Below are 16,600 nucleotides of genomic sequence, written 5' to 3' on the forward strand. Positions count from 1 at the left end.
CTGCAGTTCATTGGAGAGATGACGCATTGGATGGGGATGAGGAGGTGACGGTTTGACAGAGTGGTTCTGATACAGCAGCCTCTACTGTCTCTGTAGCTCATGCAGATGTCTCCTGCAGGCAAATTTCTACATAAACCAGGCCAGTTTGGTCTTTTTTATTCCATCATGTTGCTCCAACACTATAAAGAACAAATCTCCCAGCTTATCCATCACTAATCCTTCTTTTCCTTACAAACATAAGTTCTCCTCTCCTTCCTCAAGGTCACACTGAAAAAGATGCTAGGGGTCAAAATCCAGCAGCAATAAAGATGATTATTGAATTAAGAACTGGCAGCAGAATAAAAGTCACAAACTCCCAAGTCAGGGAGCCTTTATAGGGGGACCAGTGGAGTAAAAGCAGTTATTTGGAGTAATACTTACATTATTTCTACTACCGTATTTTCACGACCATAAGGCGCACCGTACTAAAAGGCACAGTCTCAGTTATGTGTCCCATTTCAGTATTTAACACACACATAAGGCGCACCGGACTATAGGGCGCGTTTTTTATATACAGGTGCATGTCCTCTACTACCTTTAAATACCTCTACTGCGTATTTAAAAATACAGCGGGGGCAAAACTGAGTATGACTGTGCTTTATTCATGTATTTATTACAAAGTATTAATCAAACCTGGCAGCTGGCCGTGAGTCAGACACATCGCAGATGACACAGCGCTGTGGTCACTCCTAAATTAACTTAAAATCCTGAAACCTGCCGACGGAATATGTTCGCTTTTATTACCGGTATCCTGGTGCCTGCAGCTAAAATTATTTAGATGAAAAACACCTGCCAGCAGCCGCGGTGAACGAAAGGATTTCTCCTGTCGGTGCACCGCTGGTATGTGGGGGTCTGAGCGCCTCCGACAGAAATAGATAATCTGGATGAACTGACTGCAATTATTAAGTTTTCAGGTGGCCTTTCTCACTTAAAAACATATTAAAACTACTTTATTCCCACTGATCACAGCAAATATAGCTGCAAGATTTAGATTATTTAGATGAAAAAACACCTGCCAGCCGCCGCGATGAAGAGGAGGAGGAGACCAGAGGCTGCTGTTGAATTAAGCTTTCAGGTAGAAAAATAGAGCGGGAGCAAAACTGAGTATGATTGTGCTTTATTCATGTATTTATTACAAAGTATTAATCAAACCCATCAAAGTCATCATCCTCTGTTATCCTCAGCATTCCTCTGAATAAAACAGCTGCGCTAAATCAGACATGCCAGTTTCCCCTTCTTCGCTGTCAGTCACTTTCCGTGCAGCGCAGCTCCTCAGAAATAATGCCGGCTTTTGCGAAAGCTTGAACAACAGAGCCAGCAGACACAGTCCATCTACAATCCATCCGCAAACGGTGGCGTAACTTGCCCGGCGCTGCCTTCCATTTATCATAAAACTGTGGTCTCAGTCTGTCATCCATCGCTCCCACGCCGCTCGCAGCCTTACTGTGAACGGCCGCTTCACACCGATGTCGAGCGGTGGAAGTTCCTTTGTCAGACCCACAGGGATAACGGCGAGCACAGCGTTCATTTGATTCATCTTTTTTTCACATCGGCTGTGAGATGGGCACGCAGCGATGGTGATGCGTGGAAAAAAACACCTAGTCTTCTCACATACACCTGTCTCAGCCACGCATCCACCCAGCCTTTTCATTTGCGTTAATATCATATGTCATCAGAGCGCCGTGCCTGTCTCGCTGCCAGCTCCCAGATCTGCTTCTCTGATTGGTTGATGCGGCAAAACTTCAATTTTTCCAGCTTGAGCAGCAGCAGCGCGTTGGCGGTGCATCAGATGCTTAAACGCTCCCGACGTGCTGCACCAAAACGCGCTGCAGGACCTTTTGCTGCACCTATATGCGCGTCAACCATTGACTTTGCATGTAAACTCGCTGCTTCTGCTGCACCTGCTGGGTCCGGTTCACACCGATGTCGAGCGGTTGAACAGCGAGCACAGTGTTAATTTGTTTCCCCATGTTTTTCACATCAGCTGTGAGATGGGCACGCATGGAGTTACAGATTAATGGTGATGAGTGGGAAAAAAACAGCTGGTCTCCTTACATTCAGCCACTCTTTCATCATCTCCTCAATGAGGTGGTCTCAAAAGTCGCAGTTACAACACACATAGGGCGCACCGCACCATAGGGCGCGCTGCACATTTTGAGGGAAAAAAAAGACGTTTAAGTGCGCCTTATAGTCGTGAAAATACGGTACATGCAACAATTTTGCTACCTTGAGGTAGATTTTTGCAAAATAGTCTAGAAATGTTACAAGACCTAACACCTCCATCCATTAACCACTGAGAAGAAATCTATTATTGTTGATTCTTTTTGAGCTCAAATGAAACTATGTGTGTCCTTATTGTCAAATACAAAGACCCAAAGACCTGTATATGCTCAGAAGAACAATGATTTCTTTTTTTTTTCTTTTTTTGGTAGTAAAAAAAAAACTACAGGTTAAAGACATTTTGGAACTAAAAAGCTATGTTCAGTTTGGACAAACAGTTGAGTAGATCCTTACAGCGGCCTCTGCAACAGGAATAGTTCAAGAATGGGCCAAAATCTAAACAATAAATCCACAAAAGGTTTAAAAGTTTGCCACGTACACCACAACACTCTTCATCTATTTATAGACACGGTTAAATCATTTTGGTTATAAATGGCTCTATATTAATTCTTTGTATTGCTTGCGTGAATTATGCAGAAATATTTGCATGATAAATAGTTCTTGTTACTAGTCCTAATATATGTTTGTATCATTAGTGGCAGAAGGTGCAGCTTTGTGTTTTTAAACTATAGATCCAAACGAAATCCGCAAAATTAGGGTAAATCTGCCCATTGTCATGCATATTTAATTAGTAAGAGAGAGACTGTTACCATGGCTCATTTTCTCACCTTTAATTTGATTCATCTTAGCTCTTTTTTTTTAAAGATTGTAATATTTCAGATTGCTGCTGAAATCTCCAGACCTTCAAAATGTTCTTACAGTAAGGGACCAAAAAAAAAAAGGAAAATGTTTAGTGCTTCTATCTTGAATGTTTTTATATAAATGATAGTATTGAAAAGGCAGCATTAGCATGACTAAGTGTTTTCTGTTTTTTGGTCTGTGGTTAAACAAAAAGGCAATCAAAATATCCTCTCTGCAGCTTCCTGTAAGTGAATTGCTTTAGGTAGGAGAGTGGTGTCTAAGACAACATTAGACACCCTCTCTAACCACTGGCCTCCTAAAAACTTGAACTATGATATCTAAGTCAAACTCAAAAGCACGATCTGGCCCTGATAGCTGGGCTGAACCGTATATAAAGAAGAAGGAGCAGGTGGATCAGATGAATGATAATTAGCAAGCAGGGAGGAATGGGTAGGTTATTGAGATGATCAATTGGATCAGCTATCTGGGCAGATCATGACAGTACACCTTTAAAATAATAATCTATTTCAATTCTTCAAATTAAATAAGTGTTATTTTAGCAAAAGGCATATTGAATTTCTTGTGCAAGTAACTCAAGTTTTAGCTTATAAAAGATTCACTCTCTTATGCAAATTATATAAGCAACATATTCAGTTTATCCTTGACTGTAGACATTTTATTAATACTTAAACTGCGCACTCGCTGAACGTGTGAGAGACTGTGTGTCATGCAGTATTAATCCTTTTAACTAATTCCAAGTTTTGCCAGTTATTGAAGCTTGTATGAGGATGTTGGTTTGCCTTTTTCACCATAACAGATTAAAACATGGTATGTCTTATTTTACAAGAACATTTTGAGTGTTTGCCAAAACCAATACCAAAAAGTTAGAAAAGATTTCTTACTTAACCTCTTTAATGATATTAAACAATGTAGGCAGGGCAAAATGAAACACCCAACATATATATTGAACAAAATTTGTAAGAGCAGAAGCAAATTATTCATCTTTCATAAAATTACCCCAGTAGAGGATTACACTCTTTGAACATTCAGACTGTCGTAATGATGCTTTTTATACACCTAGTATACACCTTTTATATCACCTAGTAAAAACATTTAATTTGAGAAAAATATAATCTCTTATTTTCTTTAGTCCTGAAAATACAGACATTGGATAAATAATTTTAGAAACACCTAGTTTCTAGTCAGTATCAACGTTCTTATATTTCAGATGCTGCTTTCCAAATTATTCATCACACTCCTCAGATCTGATCCACACTAACACATCATCATTTTACATTATTGATTGTTAGGCAAAGAGCATTCTAAAAATCAGCCCAAAGTCCGATATCTCTCGCCAGAAATCTATGGAGGACAAGTTCATCCTCTATATAAAACATTTAGGCCGATAAAGTGAAGGAAGAGCATACCTGATTGTTTTGAGCATGCTTAGTCCCATCTCCACACAGCAGTGAGCATGGTCAGGTCTGGGCTCAGGTAGGCCAGATACACAGTAGTAACAGTCTCCCAAAATCTTTATTCGTAGACAGTGGTGCTCCTAGAAGGGGAAGAAAATTAGAGATGTGCTTGAAATTGATTATTTAAAAATATATTTATGCCCACTGTCCCTTCAGTTATTTACATTAACCGAAACAGAAAGAGAGAGGAATGTACATAGAGAATATTATATATGAAACCTTGGGATACAAACAGCAATTGCATGGTGTTCCTTCCTACCTTCTTCCTGGAGACAATTTTCATATCAGTTTCAATCAGCTACCAGAGATTAAAGGTATTATCCATACTTTTATTTATCACATGCCTTTTACATCCCTCCACATTTTACTTGATCTACACCTAAAGTGTTCAGACTGAGATGATGCTCATGCTACTTCCAGTGCTAACAATACCATGTTCTACTGACATGAATATTACAAATCTATAAACTCAAAACCTGACTTAGTGGTATATGAGCAAGATTTTCTCTATAACATCAACAGAGGAGCAGTTGAAGCAAGAGAATATTAAATTAATTAGCTTTAAATGGTAAAATGAAATGTGTTATCACTGCATTTAAAAGGTAATTCAATTTAATCCTGCTGAGAAGTTTGATTTAGGAAAAAAAAAAAATATATATATGTTTTACTTTAAATATTTAAAAATTTACCTGTTTCTTCCCATCACTAATAAGGTAGTTTAAATAATAGGAAGCTAACGCTGAAATATACATTTAAGAAGATTAAAAACTATACAATTATAGGATTATAAATGCAAAATACCTAGAATAATTAAAATAATTTAGGAGGAAGTGTAAACTAAAAATATTCTAATTTCTGATCATAATTAGCTGTTTTCCTAATCTAATTTGAAAAAGATTATTTCTGCACTGCATTTGCTGTCTCTATTAATTAAAAAAATCAAGATATGAGTTATTAATAGCAAACTACACCTCTTAAAAAAACTTTAAAAATCCTAGGAAAAATTGGAGTTCAAACATAAGTGCATAAAGAGGCAGAAGATGTTTCTCTTACGTGTGCAAGACGGTCGAAACGTGCGAAGAGTTCATTCAACATTCGTACTAGCTCCTGAGCAGAGAGCGTCGTGGAAAGGTTTGTGAAGCCTTTAACATCTGCGAAAAGAATGCTGAATAAAATATAGAAATGTCACTTTCAGATCCAGGTTAAATAGAAAGTACTGATTAAACTCTTTCAGTTTCATATGTCAAAAAGGTAGTCAGTAATTCAGTATAAGCGTGTCAAAGCGCTGTGTCTGTATGGTTGGTTATGGGATTATCAGCGGAATTTAATCTCAATAAATTAAAAAAATAAAGGTGTATATAAAAGGTAACACAGAACTCATCATCCTTCTGATTGAATGCGAGATATAGACTTTTTTTGTGCAGAAATGACCTGTTAGGATTTGATCAGAAAGAGGAGAAACATTTACATGTTTGGACTGATCTTGGATTAAAAGCGGAAGTTGCTCACCTGACATTCTCATAGCGGTGGATGTAAATTCTGTGGAACTGATGCTGGAGGTGTTCATCCTCTACATTTGTCATGTCGTTGATCATTTCTAAAACTACAAAACGTGGCAGCACAGATAACACCAGACGTTCCTGGGTAGGGAGGGAAGAAAAGAGATGCTATAATGTGCAGACTGCAGGAATGTTTGCTGTTTTCTCATTTCTAAAGCCTCTAAAGTCTCAAAATATCAAAACAGCAGAAATTACTTTTGAAAGCTGTAATAATACAACAGATTGAGAATCAGCTTGAGAATAAAAGTGAAGTCAGAAGTTAACATATTTAATAAATATAGGGTCTTAATATCTAATTAAATAAAGGCTGTGAAGGTTTGTGGATGTTGGACTGATTTTCTTTGTCCCTGAGCACAGTTTAAATGGTACCAACCTTCTCCAATCACAATGGAAATGACAAAAAGCTTAAACATATCATTGGTTCTTTAAAGCAAGACACAGATAAACAACCTTAAAATGATCAAAGCTCAAGCTAGAAGAGGATTTAGTGGATGGCTTTTATCAGACTGACTGACTCAGTTCAATGGCCAAGTCCACATAACTCAGGAAAGATCCAAGAATAACATTTTTAGATGCTGTATAGGGTGAAATGTATCATTTTAACATGTGATTGAAGTATTATTGTAAAATATGAGGATGGTGATCACATCTTAAATATATTTTCCTCACATCTGTCTTTCTTTTCCATCAGCTCAACATTCCCGCCAATCTCTTTGATCCTTAACGTGACGTGAGTCACTGAAATATGGTATTAAGGGTAGGAAATTGCCTTTTTGATGAAGAATTTTTGTGACTATTATATTTTACATGACATGTTAAATGTAAAAGCGACTCAAACATTCATCTAAGCTGTCCATTCGGATTGCAAAATTGCTTGTTGATATTGCAATCATGATTACAGTCATAGCTTCCCTCTGTCAACGATCATGTTAATAACCATTATGAGGCAAGATTTCACACTACAGCCAAGGATTGAGGGGATCTGCTTTGGGGGCCAGCAGATTTAGTCTCTGCTTTTTGCAGATGATGTGGTTCTGCTGACGCACTCCTACCAAAACCTACAGCATGGATTTTATTTAATTCTGGGGTCCTGGTTCTCCACTGCAAAAAGGCTCAGAGGAAAGTTCCTGCTTCAAGTGGGGGAGTTCAGATATTTTGGGATTCTGTTCACGGGTGAGGAGCACTCAATAGACAAATCATTTGTCGTGAAGACAGAGTTGAACGAAAAGCTCTCGATTTACCAGTTGTTCTATATGTTCCTACTTTCCCCTTTGGTCATAGAATCTACATCATGACCACAAGAGCAAGATCCCAAATACAAGTGGCTGAAATACACTTTCTCTGCACGGTGGCAGGGCACTCCCTTAGAGGTATGAAGAGTAGATCAGTCATCTAGGAAAGGCTCAGGGTGGAGCTGCTTCTCTTACGAGTCAGCCAAGGTGGCTCAGACATCTTTTCTCATTGCTGTCTGGATGCCTCAGGTCCATGGACACGGTCCAGGACATGCTTTAGTGATCCATGTCTCTCAGCTGGCCTCTGTACCTGTCAGGCATCCCCCAGAGGAGCTGGAGGAGGTTTCAGCAGTGAGGGAAGCTCGGTGTCTGATCAGACTGCTGCCTTCGCAACCCAGAATATGTGAAATGAGATGTGCAAGTAAGAGTTACAGATGAGTACAGTATATTGCGGAGCTTTGATTTACACAAGTCTTTAGGATTTTTTTATCACCGCCTGCAAATTCCAAGGTCCATCAGTTCACACCAGAGGATGTGAGTCATTGTTAATATTAGATAATATTCACTAAAGTCTGGATAAAAATGTAAGGTTTCTTCATCAGATGAAATGACACTGGAGGGGAACTTCAGGAAGACAAAAACCCGAAGTTTGCTTCTTATGAATAGGTCAATTTAACAAGTTTAATGTTAGATGAAATAAAGATCTGGCCTAAATGAAAATAAGCATGAAGACGAGACAAGGTGGGGCTTTCCATATTAGAACAATGTACTAGCAGTCAAACATGTGGTAGCTTCACGATTTAGTTTTTTTTTTTTTTTGCCAGTGGTTTTGGTTAACTGCTAAATGTGAAGGAGGACAAAAACAACTGGATGATGCATCAAGCTGAGGATGGCATTCCTAAAGGCTCAAACTCAACCCTGTAGAAAATAAAAGGTCTGTGTTTAAAAGCTTCTTATTTCCCAGGATATCAATCAGTTTAAAGTTTCTTAAGAGCTGCTGTGATTTAATATCTGGCCTGGGTGAAGCCAAAAGCCTGAAAGGCAGCTTGTTAAAGGACATTTAATCAAATATTAATTCAAATGTATCTCATATTAGAGCCAGGGTTGATAATTTTGACTGGTTAGGGATTATTTAGGTCATAATCAAATGATTTGGTTAAGTTGTAAAATCCTTTCAAACTTGATAAGTATTACCTAAAACAATGAGACTTTTGTTCCAATTGAAAACAAAAGCAGACGAATAAAATAATTGAAACAATAGTTAAGTTTTTTTAAATGTAAAAAAGAAATACGGTATTTAACTGAATTTACAAAAGAAAAGCTAAAGTTTAGGGGCACAGAGGGCACATAGCATACACCAAAGAGTTTGGATCTGCAGCAGCAATTTAATTGTTCCTTTCCTCAGGCTTAAGCCTTTCCAAGAAGGATCTGTAATATTTATCTCAACATTTATTGCATATTTTTCCCAACCAACCATCAAACTGGACTGCTGTCAAAAAGCAGCCTCTGCTTTTGTTTCAACAGGACAGAAATACAAGAAACAAGACAACATGGCCAGGTGAAGCTTGTAAAAACAAATAAATTACATTAAATCAGCAAGCCTGAGATAGCCAGGACGATCCTAAAGAAGCCTCAAGGCTTGCAGAAAAAAAATAAAACGATTTGCTTTAATTTCTCTAAACAACGTAATGCCAGTTTGCAAATGCAGGAACAGATTTAATGTGGGCGCATCTCTCAGAGACTCTTTCTGGCCATTGAGATCTGCAACAAATCCAGGCAATTGCTTTCCAAAAATACTGAAAAGATGTATATTTGAAGAAGGGACAAAATAATCCACATTCTTTTCTACAACAAAACCATTGGAAGAAATTACTCCTCAATAAACTGGTTTTAAAGTTTTCTGCAGACAATGTCTCATTATTTGTCTCTGTCCTGTAAAAATCAGAATTTTGTAAATGTCTCATTTAAAAAAAAGAAAGTTCAGGCAGCATTAATACATGTGCTTTTATGCTGTATGTAGCAGAGAGAAAAACACAGCACGTTCTGTTAATTTATCAGACTTTGTTTTCCTAACTGAGAATTTTCCCTAACAAATAAAAAATGCTAAATTATGCGCTCTCAGTGACGCTGCATTAGGCTTTCTGGAGCTCTGAAGAGCCTCTTGAGATCTCAAGCATAGGGGGACAGCGCCAGAAGGTGAAGCTGGATAATAGTTTAGAGATGGTTTGATCTGCTCGGTCACACTGAATAAAAACCAGCCCAGCGATGGTGGGACATCACATCTCTGTTCCTCTGTGGCAAAACCACTCTAGGGAGAAGGCAATCTGCATGTCACAATCTGCATCTAGGACTTATTGTTTAAGGAAACACTTTCACTAAATGGTTTTCTCTGCTGATAAAGTGCATTTAAAAAACAAAATTTGAACTCAATCTAAATTACTATAGTTCTATTTTTCTTAAAATAAAGGCCATGCTGTACATATTCCTGTAAAGCTGGAGATGCCAACAGGTTGTGTACAGCTGATACTTGATGATTCAAAAGTTTGGAATAAAATGCAACGAATCAACTAATCTAAAAAACCTGTTATTTGTCATGATTTTAGTCCTGCCCTGTTTGTGCTCACTTTCTCCTGATAATCACTGATTGTTCCCACCTGGGCTGCTCCCTATTTAACCTCCTGCTCTGGGTGAGATCTTCTGTCTTTTTACACATCTGTTTTGTGAGCCAAGAATTATCCTGTTCCTTGACCCTGCCTGTCCCTGACCGCTGACCCTACCTTTGAGTGAATTGTGTTTTTTCTGATTGTTGCTGAACCTGATCTTGATTAAGCCCACTGGATTTTCGAAACTTCTCTGCCTGAGCATGACCTTGAACTGGAAAAGGATTTCAAACTGAAGGATTGTGGATATCAGTACCTCTGCTCTCTGTAAGCGCCACTCCCCAAGCCATCAAGGTTCCATTCTTAATTGGAGCTGAACCTGGTAATTCAAGTTTATTTTTAAAATTTTTTGAATCTTCAGTCAGGACTCATCTCTATTTTGGTGTTCCTGGACCACTAGGTACACTCTGACAGGATCTTTGCTTTGTTGTGTTTTCAAATAAATGCTTTACTCAATGTTTGTTTTTGGCTGAGTGTTGAGTTCAGGCCTCCTCTGAAATCACAACATTATCTAAAAAAAAATGACCTATTTTTCTTATTTCATCTCTATAAAACAGCAATCCTGTTAAGGTCCCATATTGTAAAAAATTTATATTATAAACATTTTCTAATAACCATATGAGCCTGTGTATGAGGTCAACAAATGAAAAAAAAAACTCTTCCCCTTTGCTCACTACGTGTTCCACCTCTTTGCAAATATGTGCTCAAAATGTTCTGTTGTTCTTATTATTCTTCTCCAGGTTTAATAGTAATCAGCAACCAACTTAATAGAGCATTACCACCACTTAAAAAATCAGTATGGGTCAGATAATAGACTTACAATCTACACACAACACAACAGCAAACCCTACTGTAAGCCCTGTCTCCTTTAAAAATGACATAAGAACACTAAACTGTGCTCTATTACAACAACCAAACATACTCTCTAAACTCAACTCAAAGCACCTTGCACCCTAGACTCTGTAATCCTTTCATAAACCCACAGAAACTGAACCTGACTGCCCAACTGACTCATTTTCTAGATCTAATAAGGATGGTTGTAAAATAATATCCTGATGACTATTTAACTGAAATGTTATGTTTGAAAGAACTGAAGATGAGTCAAAAAAAAAAAAAAAAAACCAGCATCTTACTTAATTTTGCACTTTTCTCACTGTAACGCCACAAAAATTGCCACCATTTCCAGAGTGTACTCACCCAACCCATCTGAAGTGTACCTATTTCATCAATTCTCTTAGCCGTTACTGACATCCCAAAACCTGTCACTCTCGTATCTGGATTCTTAGTATAATCTGTAAAAATGCTGATGAAGGTTCTCAGTCATCCAGGTCATAGTCATTCCGTAAAAATTCAAAAAATATCCACTGGACTTGGTTTTCAAGATTTGAAGACGTTTCGCCACCCCTCCAGGAAGCTTTCTCAATTCAAATGTCTGGATCCGCAGTGAGTTTGAGTCTTATATAGACAACGCCTTGTATCGCTTGGAAACATGCAATAGAAACCGATGAATGGGTCGTTAGTTCCATCGTTAGCCTGTAATATCTGAAACTGTCTATGATTCTAGGGGTCGGTCGTTAAAGGGGGGATTGTCATTAAGGGGGGGATTGTCTCCTGTAATACCTGAAACCTGTCTATGATTGTTAAGGGTTGGTCGTTAAGGAGGTATTGTTCACCGGCTGGAGCGGGTAAGTCCCTCGTTCCTCTGTGATGGGGTGGGGGGTTTGTTGATATCTGGAAGGGATCATGTCTATGATTGAATTGTATGTTTTTGGAAGCTGGAATCTCAGTCCACCACCTCTGTTTAAAGTTGGTTTTTCTCTCTTAACATAGATGGCTTCCTTCACGCCCCTCTCAAACCACCTATTTTCTTTATCCAGAATATGGACATTCTGGTCCTCAAAAGAATGTCCTTTGTCCACAAGGTGTAGGTGTACTGCGGAGTCTTGTCCAGAGGTGGCCGCTCTTCTGTGTTGGGCCATGCGTCTGTGGAGAGGTTGTTTGGTTTCTCCAATATAAAGATCAGAGCATTCCTCACTGCACTGAACAGCATATACCACTCCGCTCATATTTGGTCTGGGGGTTTTATCTTTCGGATGCACTACTCACTGCGGATCCAGACATTTGAATTGAGAAAGCTTCCTGGAGGGGTGGCGAAACGTCTTCAAATCTTGAAAACCAAGTCCAGTGGATATTTTTTGAATTTTTACGGAATCTGTAAAAATGTGAACACAGAGTATTTGGTTTGTTTAGAGTTTTTAAATGCCGCAGGAGATCAACTTTCCCTTTGCATTCTCTCTTTTGGTCTAAAGGGTACCAGTAAACAAAAGAGCACACTAGTAACCAAGAGGGCACTACTGAATATACCATTGCAGGATATGCAGATATTTAACCATCTATATGACAATACTTAGACAGTTGGTTACCTGCCTTACCAAACTGGTCTTTGTGACTCATACTCAGTACAGTACTTGCATTGAGGGGTGTGATTCATCATGAATATTAAGATGAAACCAGTAGTTGTTTTCAACAACGCCTATCAAAAAGAAAATCTTTACCCAAATTAAAAGACCTGGAAACGACCTACAACTTGTGAACTTCCTTTCATAACATGTCATAAACCTTTTTAGTGTAAAAGAACACTGCAAATATATATTCCTTGTCAGGATGAGCTCTTTGATTTTGTTCACCAACCAAATAACCGAGTCTAAAGTGTTGTGCCGCTCCCTGAAACCACTCTAGAACCTGGTAAACACCTCTTCTTTCAAGCCACATGAAATTCTTTCTGAATTTATTCATTCCATTACTTTGCACAAATTAGAGTTAAGAGTTATGGGACGCTAGCTATTTGGCTGTGATGGGCAAAAATACAGCTCTTTCCATGTAGATGGGAGCTTCCCCTCGACCCAGATTTTTTCTATAATCCCAGCAGTAGTAAGTGCTACTTGTTAAGTGTATATTTTCAACATTAAATAACAGATCTGATCTTTTCCAGGATATGTTGGTTTTTACCATTTTAAAAGCCTTTGCCATCTATGTCATTGTAAATAAAGCATCCAAATAATGGTCCCTACCATCCAAACACTTCTGTGTATCGAACCATAGCATGTTCTTGTCTTATTCTAACCTCTGATAGACTTTCAGAGTCGTGAACCATACTAAAGCTTTTGGCTATAATCTATGCTTTCTCAGTATGAAACTGATGCCATTTGTTCCAAAATAAATACAGGATAGTCCCACTCCCGGGTTTTTCCCCTACATCTTTTTTACCCTTTGCCAGATTTATCACCACTGGAGTTGTTCTCCTTATTATTTTCCGACAAAATGCTCTCCAACTAGCCCTCTTTGCCTGCATCACAGTTCTTCTAACTACAGCCTGAGCCTTTTTCTATTGAATAAGATGCTGCATACTTTGAGTTCTTTTAAGCTTTATAAAAGCTCTGTCAACTGTCTTTAACAGCTTTTTGACACTCTTCTGTCAACAGGGTACTAATATTTTATTTTGAGGGGGATTTACTTATATGAAGGAGTTTTCTGCTGATTGAGTGAACTGATAATTCATGTTTTTAAAACTAGCTGAAGTCTTACCTGACGCTTTGTCACATAAACTCTGAAATGTATCGCAATCAACCCTACAGCAGATCCATTGATGTATACCTTCTCTGGTCACTATCTGCATTTTCCCCTTGACTGAACACAAGACAAGATAATGATCCCTTCTTAAAGCAGTACCTGCTCTTGCACTCTACTAACAGACTCCTGCTAATACACTAGACACCGGGGTTAAATCTAACAGAGATTCAGTACCATGTAACACATTATATCTGGTTTAGCTTTCATCATTAAGGCACACTGAATCTTGCTCCTCCATCAAATCCTCAATCACCTTTCCATTGTGATTAGTAAGCAATAAACCAGGTTAAAAACGCAAAGGTCCGTAGATGATGTCACGCCTCCTATGCTAGTTTATCCAGTCCTTAAAAGCCAAAAGGCTTACGCTATTTTATAATGTAGAATGTCGCAAAAAAATTGCAGAAGAAATGGCAATAAGGTTATAGAAAGAACAATGTTCTCCTGTAATTAAATGATGAAATCAAAGGTTGAATTTATAAATCTGAAGACTTAACATTGCCAATGTGATCCTACACCAAAAAAATGTAGCTTGATATTGATTAAGCTGCACCAGAAGAGCATATGGTCAGTCTTTAAGCACAAGCTGATCTGTTTATTGTTCTGTTTTCTTTTGGGCTGGAAAACAGAGCGAAGCATCCTTAAAATAATGGTCCAGACAGAGAAAGATTTCAGTGGAGCGTAAATAACATCTCTGCTGTTGAATCACAACCAAATGCTTCAGGGTTTTATGGAGCTTCACTGCAAGAAATGTGGATTTTACTGTTATCTTGAAATCTAGGTAGAAGTTCAGCTGAACCCAAAGGAGATATTGGAAGCATTACCACTGTCACACTCCTGAAGCTAGCATTTAATGATATCAACAACATTTGTTTATGTGTAGTTTCTCTGTATTTGAATGCTATTAACAAACAAGAAAACACTCATTACCATTGGAATACCAAAACCAAAGAATTGCTATGTTTCCATCTGCCAGGTCTTTCTTATGCATCTTTGAAAACTGCATTCCATATATTAGAAGATGCATATAAAGAAAATAAATTTTAATATTTGCAAAATAAAAAAAACCTGTTTTGATTTAAAGCAAACACATTTAATATTAACCTCAGAAATAAATCAAAAGCTTTAAACTTTTTGACTAGTATTTCAGAAATAACTGTCATGCTTTTGGCACTGATGACTGGCTAGATTACTCATTTTATTCTCCTGCCTTGCTCTGTCCAGTTTTTCATCACTGTTCATCTGTGTCACCTGCTCCAGTCTCTATTTAACCTGCTTGCTCCCAGTCATCAGTGCCAGATTATTCTTAAACCCTAAGTGAAAGTTCTCTAGCATACCTGTTTATGTTCTGATTACCTGATCTTGACCCGTTCTGCCCCTGGACCTCTGAGCCTACCTGTCCTTTTTCTGATCTGTTTGCCTGTCCTGTCTTCAGACTCCTGCTGGATTCTGCCTGTTAACCTAACCTGGAACTGATTCCAGGTTAGGTTAACAGATTAACAGAACTGATATCACCTCGGAAACTCATCGGCCCTCTGATCTTCTGGTTTTGAATCCTGAATAAGTCCTCGACATAGGCTTTGACTTTGCCCTCTGGATTATCCTGCCTTCATTTATCTGCTTGGATCTGATCTCCTGTCAGGTTTGTAGTCTTCAGGCTTCAGCATCTGAAACTCTCTGTGTGCCCTGAACTATAGTCGCGAACTGAACTATAAAACCTTGTGATTTCATAATCATCCTGCATCAGATAAATGTGGTCACTAATCTGTGTTTGCCTTCTGCAATAGGTTTCTGCCTTAGACGCCTTGGCAGCCGTTACCACAGATGCTCTGTTCTAAGGCGTTACAATTAACTATATAAGTGAAAACACAGATATAAAAATGTCTGAATCTCATCTAACTGACCAAAATTTTTAGGGATTAAGTTTAGAAGAACTAAAATAAATCATCAACTACTTTACAACTAAACTTTTAAAACACGTCCACTAGGTGTTACACCCCAGCACAAAAAGCTGCCCTTTTGATTACCAAAAGCCAAATTTCAAACCATTCAAACCAAATAATATGGCCTGTCTCCAATACTTCTACATAAAGATCACTTCAATTAAAGTTTTTCAGCATCTTCTAAAAATGGTTTGTTAGGGCAGGACTGTAAACACATGAACCAAAGAGTGGAAGCTTTTTGAAATCGCACCTCCAATTCCGTCATCCCTTGAGAGCTAGTTGACCTTTAAATAGATGAGGATATATCCCCTTAATCTCCCTCCCCATTAACAGAAGAGGTTTTTAAAATTATATACCTGAACATAATTTTCAGCTGGTAACTTCTTGTAGTGTGCTGTGCTGTGGCGTGTTTGCTTGGGTGGACAGAGTCCCTGGTTTGGACAACGTCATCATCACTGGTAAGCCTTGACAAACTTAATTTTTTTGAAAAACTCTACCACCTGCTCCCAACTCTCCCTCTTGTCTGGATTGCCAGTGGATTGCCAGTCCGAAAGTCTTCCTGGATCCAATCCAGGGCAGATTCATTTTTACAATTAACTGATTTATCATAATTCTCCATAATTCTCTGCGCAGACTTTAGAAGCCCTCCTATATGACCCGTGCTCAGATGTACTTTTCTATACAAAACCACACCTGGAACACACTCCGATTAATTGGCATTTTTTCAGACGGCAGGAACCCTGGAGCTAAGTTGCAGCTGCTTCAGATATGTGTGAGTCTGAATTTGTTTTACGGAAAGCTGAACTTTTAGTTAATTATCTCTTAGCTAGGATCTGTCTATTACTAAACCTTCAAAGCGGTGTGATCCTGTTGCATAGGACAACATGATCTCCACATGACGGCACAGCTTTTAGCTTTTTAGATTTGGTCCAGTGCATCTCCAAATAACAAAAATTAGCACACACAGCTACATGTTTTTGTTTTTAATTGGCTGCTCTCTAGCGCTTCATGTCTGTCACTTACAGCTGCAAATTCTTCATCCGAGCATAATAGAATACAAAATTAAAATGTATACGCCTAATAATAATAGGGAAGATAAAACAGCAACAGTGCTGTAAAGGAGAATGAGCATCTTTATAAGGCTGACAGGAACCTCATATACCA

At 38.3% G+C, this 16,600-nt stretch overlaps 1 protein-coding gene across 2 annotated transcripts in view; it reads right to left on the bottom strand.

The window, feature by feature from the left end:
- adcy8 (adenylate cyclase 8 (brain)) overlaps positions 1 to 16,600 on the bottom strand; it is a 153,995-nt gene that overhangs the window by 91,313 nt on the left and 46,082 nt on the right. For both annotated transcript variants that reach the window (XM_038286163.1, XM_038286162.1), the window contains exons 3-5: positions 5,925 to 6,055; positions 5,469 to 5,580; positions 4,368 to 4,495 (exon numbers count right to left, since the gene is read on the bottom strand). In XM_038286163.1, the coding sequence (XP_038142091.1) occupies positions 4,368 to 4,495; positions 5,469 to 5,580; positions 5,925 to 6,055 (371 nt within the window). The remainder of the gene's footprint in view (positions 1 to 4,367; positions 4,496 to 5,468; positions 5,581 to 5,924; positions 6,056 to 16,600) is intronic.

This window comes from Cyprinodon tularosa, unplaced genomic scaffold, assembly GCF_016077235.1.
Source record: "Cyprinodon tularosa strain WSP-4 unplaced genomic scaffold, ASM1607723v1 ctg221, whole genome shotgun sequence".
Taxonomy (NCBI): domain Eukaryota; kingdom Metazoa; phylum Chordata; class Actinopteri; order Cyprinodontiformes; family Cyprinodontidae; genus Cyprinodon; species Cyprinodon tularosa.